This window comes from Cynara cardunculus (genome assembly GCF_001531365.2).
Source record: "Cynara cardunculus var. scolymus isolate 2C chromosome LG 15, CcrdV1, whole genome shotgun sequence".
Classification (NCBI taxonomy): Eukaryota; Viridiplantae; Streptophyta; class Magnoliopsida; order Asterales; family Asteraceae; genus Cynara; species Cynara cardunculus.
In genome coordinates, this window is record NC_037542.1 from 18,545,990 (window position 1) to 18,557,687 (window position 11,698).

At 32.4% G+C, this 11,698-nt stretch overlaps 1 protein-coding gene across 1 annotated transcript; it reads right to left on the bottom strand.

Moving 5' to 3' along the window:
* Nucleotides 1-352: 352 nt before the first annotated feature.
* Nucleotides 353-4,744, bottom strand: LOC112527886. The gene is made up of 10 exons (XM_025138730.1): nucleotides 4,354-4,744; nucleotides 3,585-3,674; nucleotides 3,351-3,453; nucleotides 3,130-3,171; nucleotides 2,942-3,001; nucleotides 1,678-2,826; nucleotides 1,493-1,594; nucleotides 1,265-1,405; nucleotides 1,036-1,167; nucleotides 353-952 (listed from the first exon to the last, which is right to left on the bottom strand). The coding sequence occupies exons 1-10, from the start codon at nucleotides 4,461-4,463 to the stop codon at nucleotides 761-763; spliced, it is 2,121 nt and encodes a 706-aa protein (XP_024994498.1). The 5' UTR covers nucleotides 4,464-4,744; the 3' UTR covers nucleotides 353-760.
* Between the last annotated feature and the right edge of the window lie 6,954 nt (nucleotides 4,745-11,698).

Consider the following 11,698-nt stretch of genomic DNA (forward strand, 5'->3'; position numbering starts at 1 on the left):
TTGATTTCTGGTGTGCGTAAGTTTGGTACATACGCCTCCTTTTTGATCTTTCGATATTATTCTGCCCTGCATACAGCCTTAAGCTCTGCATACAGCCTTAAGCTCTTGTTTCTCTATGGTGTTACAGGATGCATGCAGACCAAGCTTCTGGTTGTTTGTGTTCTTCCCATCTTCAAGATGAGGAATTACAGTGTCTGTATCCCCTTGTGGTGAGTTTTGGATTTCTTGGTTGTTAATGTGGTTTTTCCTATTAGAAACTTTAGCAGATATGTTGATTCTGCATTTATGATGACTGTAATCGAAGGTCAAACTTTGACCTTCAATGTTGGTAACGTTATATACAATGACAACAGGTGCGAAAATCAAAGCCCAGATGAATATAATCATAAGGTGGCGGTTAGCCTACAAATTACATTGGTTCTTTCTTGTTTGTTTCAGAATATGAACATTTAATTTTTTGAAAACTGCTGGAAAGAAACCAACAAAGAAACACTAAAGAATCAAAACAAGAAACAAAGATCAAGAACCCCAAAATGCCGCTGCCACTAATAACGAACCTAAAAGCATAAGTAATCCCTCCTTGCATTTGGGCAAATTCATTACACATCCACAGCTTCATTTTCTAACTCCGGGAAAAAATCGCCGCTCCTTTGAGGAAATTAATTTCTTTCTATTCGTTTTTTCGTCCCAGAATACCAATCACGGTAATCACATACAGTCGGTACCAGGTGAATGCTCATGGTATTCTTAAAGAACAAGGTTATAAGTTCATGCCATACCCTGTGTCTGCCAAGCTTACAGGAAGTTGTATCCCAGATGGTTGGAAATTGTTGAGTATAGAAGTCCCAGTTTGCATAACGTTTTTATCAAGATGATTATCGTTAGAACCCATTGTTTGTAGAAGTTGTACAAGTGCTGCAAATATCTCATGCCTTGTTACATGTCTTTTTGCCTGTAAAATCAATTTAAATTCATTAAAAAGACTCGAACTTTCCCCTCTTTTTTCATATTTGATTGAACGAATCTTTAATTTACCTCGGCTTCAACTATAAATCGCGCCCATATTTTTTCATCACGAGCTTCCATGACTCCCTTCAAGATGGTCAACCCAAAACCCTGGATTATGTCCACTATCTCAAGAAAGAACCCATGTTCTTCGCAAAGCATCTATACGAGAAACACGTTTGATTTGGTTAAGATTTCTACGAACAAACATACAGTTTCTAGAAGCTACACACAGAAACATTTATGAGTGTTCTTTTACCTCTATGAGCATTTGTCCAGGGGTACTAAGGTCCTCCACTATTAATGGACAAATCATCGTTTGATTTCCCAATTCGCATGCCCATGTCACACCATTGTTGCTTGGATCATTGGAATAATTATTCGGAATGACACCATTGTGCTGAGAAAAATCAGTATGTCAAAACCAACAGTTTGAAAATTAGCCATTCAAGATTACTATGAACATAAAGATAAGAACTTTGATCACCTTTGGTTCATCAGCCTGTTTGATTCTGTCAGCATGTTTTGTCACACTTTGCAAGAAAAGCATGTGCTTTATTGTTCGATCCAACAAACAGTCAATGCTCATCTGTAGAATCAAGCAAGGAATTAGCAAAGACCTAATCTTTTTGGATTCTTTAATGAATTAGTATTTCTGATTGAGTCGCATACCTTCTCTCCGTTAGGGATCAGTTCTCTTAACTCAGCCATACGATCCAATATCATCTGGCGGTCTTTGGGCCGTGGCCGAGTCCCTGGTTTAGCTTTTTTCTTGGTGGGCTTTGGGGATTCTACTTGCTTCTTAGCTTGCAAGATTGTGCTTGAACCATCCATGCTATAAGCATCACTCATCCATATACCAGGTTCCGATTTAAGACTCTTGTTATATACAACAGGCTGTAACGAACTCGTTTCCCATACGGAATTTCCCGTTTTCCTTCTTTTTGCTGCAGACGACACTTGATCCTCAATGCAAGAAGTTGAGGCAGTGTTAGAAGTAGCAGAAATGCCCTCCAAAAGCTCTTTAATCCCAAGATTTGAGAACAATCCTTTCTTCTGACCAAGGGTAGCAGAGTCATGATTATCAACATTTTTGGTTGACTTTGACACTGAGATATGCCCTGAATTGTAAGAATCGAAACCCAAATGGTTTTCATTTATAACAGGTGTTACAATGTCTCCCAAATCTCCTGAACTTCCGAACAGATCAACATCAATACCAGAAATAGTCAAAGATTTGCCGCCTTCATCAGAACTGATGGGAAGAAAACCCGTGGCTTGCGATAACAAATGATCATTTGGTGTGAGGTTGCCTAGTGTTACAGTACTTTGGCCTGGAGACTGAGGGTACCATTGAGCAATATTGAAATCTCCTGTTTGGAAGAATTCATCCGGGATTCCAAAATCTGTTGGTAAATCGAACAAATCTTGATGTGTGTTTGTTGAAGGAAATGGGCTTTTTGATTGCACAGATAATGTGTTCCACGTTTCTAGACCTCTAGATTCTGATAAAAACGGTTCCTTGAAGGAAGTCAAACTAGAAGCAGTACTCCATGGTGCAGCACCATCATTACCAACTCCAACAAACTGTGTAGTAGACTGATTATTATCAAGAAACAAGGTTTGAGGTTCTGAACCGAAAGAGAAAGGATGTGGTGGAAAAGCCGAAGAAGATCCAACTGAAAAGGGACAACCCTCTTCGGATGATATCAAAGAGGCAAACAACCCATTTGATGAAGATGAAATTGCTGGCCCATCACCATTTACAATTTCATGGAACATTCTCTTGGTTTGATCTATAAATTCCGTCCTCTCTAGAATCTAAACATCAAAAGCAATACGTCAGATCTACTCAAACTATCTTGAACTTCTTTTGGTTCTGTTTGTGAAGCTAGAATTCGATTTGTTCAAGTCTTATTGGTATCAAGTTACTAACCTTCTTAGTGGACCCAAATTGTACCACTCCTTGTGGTTCCACTGGGATTGCTGCAATTGTCTGCAAGATGAAAGTTAACAAAAGATCAAAACATGTCGTTGGACCAAGATCATTGTCGCATAAACGGGCACACAAGGTACCACGAAGGTGGTACCATCCTAAAACTGAAGTTAAACCAAAACAAGTACCTTTATCCCCGAGGAAAATTGGCTACAAAATTTCGAATCATCCTACAAAAATACAAAAAGAATGTTAAATGGGGTAGATTTACATGAACTATTGACTTGAACTAAATTGTGGTTAAGATAACAAAACTTCATCATACGGAACAAGGAAATTCTGATTAGAATTCATATATGAATAAGAAAAGAAATTGGGTATATGCTAAAAAGAACTTATTAATACATACCCGAAACATATCCCAGATGGAACCTGAAGAATTATGTGCTATGTAATTATCTTCTGAGGACATCCATAGGTGTTTCTTAGTAAAAGCAGCCTCTCCAATTAACCTAAAAAAATTAAGAAATTATTAATCATTATTAGACTTAAAAGATTGATTAACTTCAGAAATTTTCAATTAAAACCCAATTAAGGAAAATTAATTATTATGTTATAGAAAGATTAGGGGAAATAAGCATACCCTCCTCCAAACATTGGGGCTTGTAGAAGCAAATCATCAATTAGACCTTGGATTTCCTCCTCAAAGTGAGCATCTTGCATAGTCAACAATCTGGGAAACAAACAACATATGTTATTTTACAAGATAAATCAAAAGAAAAGGTACATAAAGAAATAACAGAAAACAGATCAGAGAAACAGGTTTAATGAATACCCAAGTGATCTAAAAAGATACACAATTTGAATCAGATGATTTTAGAATTTTTGAATTTATGAACAATCAAGTATGGGAATATTCTGATGGTGGAATTAATGTAAGGATTTACTAAATTTGCCCAAATTATGTGATGATGCTGACAAGATCTCACCCCCAAACCAGGCTAAATTGAAAGAAAAATGTAATCTTGTCATTTTCTTGATACCCATTTCCATAAGAATTGAATATCAACAAATTATTTTCATATCAGAATAAAGAAAATGCATTTTACATCATAGGAATACTAATAGAGAAACAGATAGTATGCAGAAAAATATATGTTCTTGGAATGGATGGTCAACCCACCCAGGAAAGTAAAATACAAGATTAACAGGAAGATTAAAACATAGACACAAAATAGGCCAAGAACCAGTGTACACATACATACATACATATATATATAGATATAGATATATGTACCCAAGTAAACAAATTCAAAGCTGATGTTTTGTAATCATAGACAGTATATAGATACATGTATATATTGAACTCTTTTGTATCTATGTGTGTGTGATAGAGATTTAGGGAGTCATACAGGGAATTTGCCTGGTCAAAACTCCAGAAAACACCATAAGACCATCCATAACAGCGACAGAGATTCCTGAGCACGTTTTTAACAGTTGAATCTTGGTGTGAAGTATCCATTTGTACAGAAGAATGACAAATCAACCCAAAAAGAAACTGTTTTTTGCTCTCAAGAAACACTAATTGTAGCTGTGGAAGCAAATTCTGCAAGAAAACAAAGAAAAGGGGAGGTGGGTGTTGTTCTTCGACGAGACAGAGATTCAGAAGGAGAAAAAACCCCACTTGAAATAAGTGCTTTGGGAAAGCAATTCGAGAAGTTATAAGCACTTTAGAAAGTTGGAAAAACAAGAAAAGCAGTTGTGTTTTTCTAAGCTTACGTTTTGTGAGGTGGTCTCAGAAAAGCTAAAGCTGAGATTTTTGTTTTTCCGAAAATGAACAGATGAAGGATATGTGTTGTTATTCTTAGACTGCCAAAAACACAGTTTCTGGGTGTTTGAAGCTTACATACACATTCATTCAAGGCATTAAAATATATATATATATAATAAAGCTAAATAAAAGGAAAACAAAGGGCTTGAAATGTGTATAGAAAAAGCTGTTATTCTGTGAGAAAAACAAAGCTAAAACCCTCTACCTATTAAAGGGATCTCTGATACAAGTCAGGAAGATGCAATTTTTTTAAGGTGGGGGAGGGGGGTAGTGGGGGCAGGGGTGGGGTTTTGTCTTTGAGGAAGAAAATACCAAAAGAAAAACAAAGGATAACAGAGATCTTCCCCCAATTTGTGTCCCCCTCCATCTTTTTCTTCATTACAATTTCAACCCTCCATCTTTCATTTATGTGTTAAATTCCATCCATCATATGCTTTTTGTTTATATAAGATTTTACATATTGTCTCATTAAGCTTTCCATCAATCACTTTTTAGGTAAACAATTTTGTTTCTCATTCCATCATTTGACAACTTGTAATATCCAATTTCTTTTTGTCTCAACATGGATACTATTAGTGGATACATTTTTATTTTAAATGATATATGTTTATCTAAAATCTTTGTATTTATAGAATACATTTTGTCACTTTATATAAGGAAATCATGAAAAGCGAAAAGACAAATCTGATTGAATTTCGGATGTTTTATTGATGAAAAATATTGGTTTTCTGGTAAACTATTAACATTTGATATTATTTGAATAATGGGTATTATATACTAACTTTTTAAATTAAATCTTATATGACATGACTCGGTTTCTTATATACGTTAAATATGCTTTATTGTTTTAACTGTCTGTGTTGTAATAAGTAAAATAAAAATGTCATCTTGTATGATCTTGTGTTTTATGTCAAGCAATCTCTAACAATTTTTTTACAATTAGTTTCTTTTTACGTTCGTTCGTTAATTGTTTATATGATCCTATCTTATTACAATCAATATTTAGTATCTTGTGAATTAATTTGTATGGAACTTTATAGCCGTTTACTAAACTCTTATTACGAGTATTTGTAAGAATTATTAGTTTGTTTTATAATAATTATGACATTTAGTTTAATAAAAATATTAATTATTGTGAAGAAAACATTAAATAAAAATGATTAATTTAATTTAAGAGAAGTAATATTTGGAAGACAAGTGTTAAAATTAAGAAAAGGTGAAAGTAAAGATGCAATAATGGTGATTGATGAGTAGTGTTCTTGGAAGTGATGGTGGGAGGGGCTCAACTCAACTCAACTCAAACACCTATACCTACTACTACTACTACTTCTTCTTCATTTGTAATAGTGGGAATATATGCATCCACACCTTGGTCTTTGTAAATTCCATTTCCACTGCCACCACCACCAACAACCACCATGCACCACCACACCTCCTCCTCCTCCAACCACCACTTTTCTTAATTAGTTATTGACGGGGTACAACCATAGATATGTCTTATAATGTCGAAAAACTTCGATGGAGATCGTCTTTGATTAATGAATGAATGAAATTGTTGAAATGGTTCTAATTAAACTGCTATTGATATTGTTAGATCTATAAATACTGCAAATCTATTATATTTATATATATATATATATACATGTATGATTAAAAAATATATTTTGGTGAGGTTTGAATTACTGACCTTTTAAGAGGCCAAAGACTAACGATTCTTCTAGTTAAGTAATTTTCATATAAAATAATTTGATTTTAAGCACCTAGAAAATCTTTAATATTTAATATATCATTTTTTAATAGTTTTAAAAACAAAATCTTATAAGAAAATAAATTAACTATAGGTAGCTAGGGTGCAAATAAGTCACCAAATTAATATTGCTAGAGATGAACAAATCAAGTAAAGTTCATCACCGACTTCTCTTCCTTTTTCGTATTTTATTGGATTCCAAGTTGACTCATCGACCAAATAAAGACACATCAAATATTCAAAAAGAAAAAAAGTCTTGTTAATTTTTTTAAAATTGTTTAAAAAATTTATACAGAAGACGTTCGAACGAGAACATTTTAATTTTATGATAATATAAAAACACTTTATATTATAATCAATCATTTGGGAACTGTAGTCTATCGCATGTAATATTTTGCATTAAAAATAAGTGATTTTACTAATTAAATCATATATTTTAAGTGAATAAACATTTTATTCATAATGATAGAATCGACGTAACAAGTTTTTGTCGATGTAAATCGGCATAAAAATGACGATATTTCTTAAATAATAACTATCCTTCCACGTAACCTTAAGTTGACATAATATATATAGATAAGTAACAACGGTTTAAAGAAGATTAATTAAATAAAAAATTTCGTATTAAATTAGAAATAATTGATGATGTTTTTGTAGGGTTTTGTATATGAATTAAATAGGTTTGACCCTGTTGTATTAGATAATTTTGTGTTAGGTCAAACTCCTTACATCATTGTCTCGTATAAACTTAAAAATTATGTAACTATCACACTTAAATACATTACACTTGTGTGTTCATGCTGGTGTCGGATTAGACACTTAAGCATATATTCAATAAATTTAATACAACTATTATATATATATATATATATATATGTATATATATATATATATGTATGTATATGTATATATGCTTACAAGACGATGGTTGTCAACACATTTGTTGTCTTATTGTTTAGCAATTAATTTGTTTCTGTACATGATATTTCTGAGAATTGAGACATTTGGGATCTTAGCATTGAAAAAAGAAGCATTTGCCACTTTGGTTTTTTTTTTTTCCCTTAGAAACACATCCATTGCTTTATTAGGTTTTTTCTCTAAATAAATCATCGGTAATTAATTCTTGTAGAATTGTTACACTCTTTAAGAAAAAACGATCTTAAATAGCCCGTGATAAGGTCGAAGCAAAAACTGCAAGTCTCATAGTTCGTAGATATTATTTCTTTCTTTTATATCCAAAATCATTCTTCTTGACATGAGTATTATTTGTTTATAAAAAGAAAGAATGAATATTAATTATCTGCAACAAAAACTAAAAGATAATATATATATATATATATATAGGGTTGGGTTCACGTGAGACCAGCCTGTTTTCGTGAGACCACATTTTTACACTTAAAACTTTACAGCAAAAACACTCTGAAGGTTTTAAAAAGTCGAACCTTCACAGCAAAAACACTGTGAAGGTTACCTTCACAGCATTTTGTTGTGAAGTTTCAAGTGTAAAATGTTGGTCTCACGGGTCTCACGAAAACAGTCTGGTCTCACATGATCCCACGTCTCTCTCTCTCTCTCTCTCTCTATATATATATATATGTGAGACCAATCTGTTTTTGTGAAACCACATCTTTACATATATTCATAGCAAACATTATGAAGGTAAAAAAATTCAGACATTCGCAACAAAAACACTGTGAAGGTTACTATCACAGTGTTTTATTGTGAAGGTTACTATCACAGTGTTTTATTGTGAAGTTACAAGTGTAAAAAGGTGGTCTCACGGGTTTCATAAACATAAGTTGGTCTAACATGATCTCAAATCTCTCTCTCTATATATATGTAAGATGATGATGATGATTTAAGGAGTTAATAATTTGTGTGTGGGGTAGGGCTAGAAAACCTCAAGGAACATCCATTATTTGGCATAATAGATATGGGGAAGAATTTTGTGTACAGCAAATGATCTTTCTTTCTTCAATTTGATCTCCACTGGATTTGGGGACCCTTGTGGCTAAACCCAAATCTTCATGTCTGAGTATGAGAATCTTGACTTAAGGTGACACTTTGATACCCTAGAAAATCTTGCCTTAATTTCCCTCCTTTTGTTTATTTATATATATATCTCTTTTTTATATTTACTACTGATCATAATTAGCATCCCAAATCAATGATATGTATATATATCCTGTGATCCACTCATAACCCACCATTAACCAAATGGAAAGAAAAAGAAAACCCTACTTTAGAGACCAGCTGCATTGATTCATTACATATAGATAGAGCATACTCATGGCAACTAAATGATTCATACAGACACTTTGATTGGTCTGTTTGGTTGTTAGCTACTCTGTTTAGGGATCTTAGGAACCCACCATTCAAATTTTGACAGTGGGTGGATCTACATTCTAATTACTTTCTCTTTTCTCTTATCACATTCATCATCATCTTGGTTTTCTTGTACCAAACCAATCTAACTTCCTTTTAACTTTGAAATTGAACCATTCAAAGTTATTCACTACACCATCATCCGTTAGCAAATGAAACTTAACCATTTGACTTGCATTAGGGTCGAAATGTAGTGAAAAATCTCATCTATCCATATGTTTGAATCAAACAGTTATCAAAGTCTTTGTGACCATGGAGGTTTACTTGCGATGACTCCAGGCTATTCATGGTCGTCTAGGCGACCAATTAAACAGATTTAAAAGCTTCAATTCAACTATATATATATATATATATATATATATATATAGTTATAAGATGGAGTAGTGTTATACATATAATGGAAAAGAAATGGAAGAAAGAAAGGTAAAAAAAAAAAGATGGAAAATGGACAAAAAGAGAAAGGGTCAAAGTGATTGCAGAAGTAGTGTCGTCTTTATACATGCATACATTGCTTATGAGTCATGATTGTTGCCCCCTTCAACCAACACACGCTTCATCATAACCGTTGCTAAATTTAAGTCAACCGCATCTAAATCATCTCCATCTTTTAATTTTCATCCAATCTCTCTCTCTCTATATATATCCAACAATTCATATATATTACATTTCATCATCTTTATATATATATAAGGGCTTAATATCATATCATTATATATATCTTCAAATACATATGACATAATGAATAAAATATCATCGTTATGCTCTCAAATAGATTTGAGTTTCAAAAAGAAACAAAAACGAAGCTACAAGTGTTTAACTGTACCTGATTATGTTACGTAAATTATCCAGCTAATATATATATATATATATATTTGGGATCACGTGAGACCAGCATGTTTTCGTGAGACCCGTGAGACCAGCTTTTTACACTTGAAACTTCGAAGGAAAATGCTGTGAATGTAACATTCACAGTGTTTTTTGTGTGAAGGTTCGACTTTTTTAAACCTTCACAGTGTTTTTGCTGTAAAGTTTCAAGTGTAAAAATGTGGTCTCACGAAAACAGGCTGGTCTCACGTGAACCCAACCCTATATATATGTATATGTATATGTATATGTATATGTAGATGTATGCATGGTGCTTTACTTTTTGACTTATAGTAAAGTTAATTTTGATGTTCCATATATAACTTGAAAAATTATGCATCGGGAACCTTAAAGCAATAACAATAACAATAATTTAAGCAACATGATTAATCCAATACCTTTTGTATCAAAATTTTCACCATCTTATCATGCTTTACCCTCATCATACAAACTTCATTATCTAAAAAGAACACCTAATTAATTAAGCAAATACTCAAATCAAATGTATGTCATTACGGTATTAATTAGCTGACTTTCAAAAAACCATACATATGGAAAAGTTTATTTGATAAATGTTTGAGAAGTAAAAAAATGATATTAGCTCTTCATTTGGTTAATATTTACAGTGTTGATTGTGAAGCATCAGATAATTTCATCCATGGGTATGTGGAAGATAGAATGATAGTTTCGTAATTTTTACAAATAACCAGCAAAAAGTTTATATGTGAACGGTGAACCCGTGAATTAGTTTATATTTGAATTATTTAGTTGATTCATATATGAATCAGTTAATTAATTCATATGTGAATCACACGAGTTCATATGTGAATTAGTTAATTAGTTCATATGTGAATTAGTTAATATAATTCATGTTTAAATTACATTAGTTCATATATCAACATATAATTTATATGTGAATACATAGGTTCATATATGAAACCATTTGCAGCCTATTTGTAAAAGTTATGAAACTACCATCTCTATTTTACACATAGCCGTAATTTTTGACCAGTCAAAATCGTAATTATTGATCAGTCAAATCCGATGTTGACCATATGAAGGACTGAGATCACTTCTTTACTTCTCAAATATTTACCACTTCTCAAAATAACATTTGGCTATATATATATATATATATATACACACACACACACACAGATTTTCTTTATGCGAATACATTTTTGATGTGGATCAAAGATCGGAAAATCGTTGTTTAATCTAGTGAGAAAGTCATCGGTGACGATTTAAGGAATAAGATACATTTTTTCAAATGAAATCAACTTTCATCCTTAAAATAAATAAATTTGTTCCCTTGAAAATGAGATTAAAAAACGACAATTTTAAGATGAATTGACATTGGAAAGAAAAATAAATCATGAAAAGATAATAAAATCATAATGTGAGAAAATTATCAAAATGTTTTGCTTTGGCATAGTGGTAATAAAATAATGCTTATAGTTATGGTTGAGGTTGAGATTGTGAGTTCAATTCTTCTAACTATAATTTTGGTAAATTTAAAGATAAAAAAAATAAACTTTAACATAAAAGATTGGAACCCATGACTTCTCGTATACAAAATAGTGATATAACGATCCAACCCATGTTCAATTTGTATTATGTATTTGATTTCACGGTATTTAAGGGTACCCTTCAAGATCAAACAGGTGCATCTATCCGAATGGCTAAATTATGTTTTCATGAAACCACTTTTTTACACTTGAAAATTCACAGCAAAACATTGTCATGTTAAAAAGTCGAATTTTCACAACTAAAACACTGTGAAGTTTCAAGTGTAAAAAAATGTCTCACAGTCTCATAAAAACAGACTGGTCTTACGTGATCCCAAGTGCGTGTGTGTGTCTATATGTGTGTGTGAGAGAGAGAGAGCGATCAAATGTAAACCACATTTATCCGTCGAGTTTATTGTTTT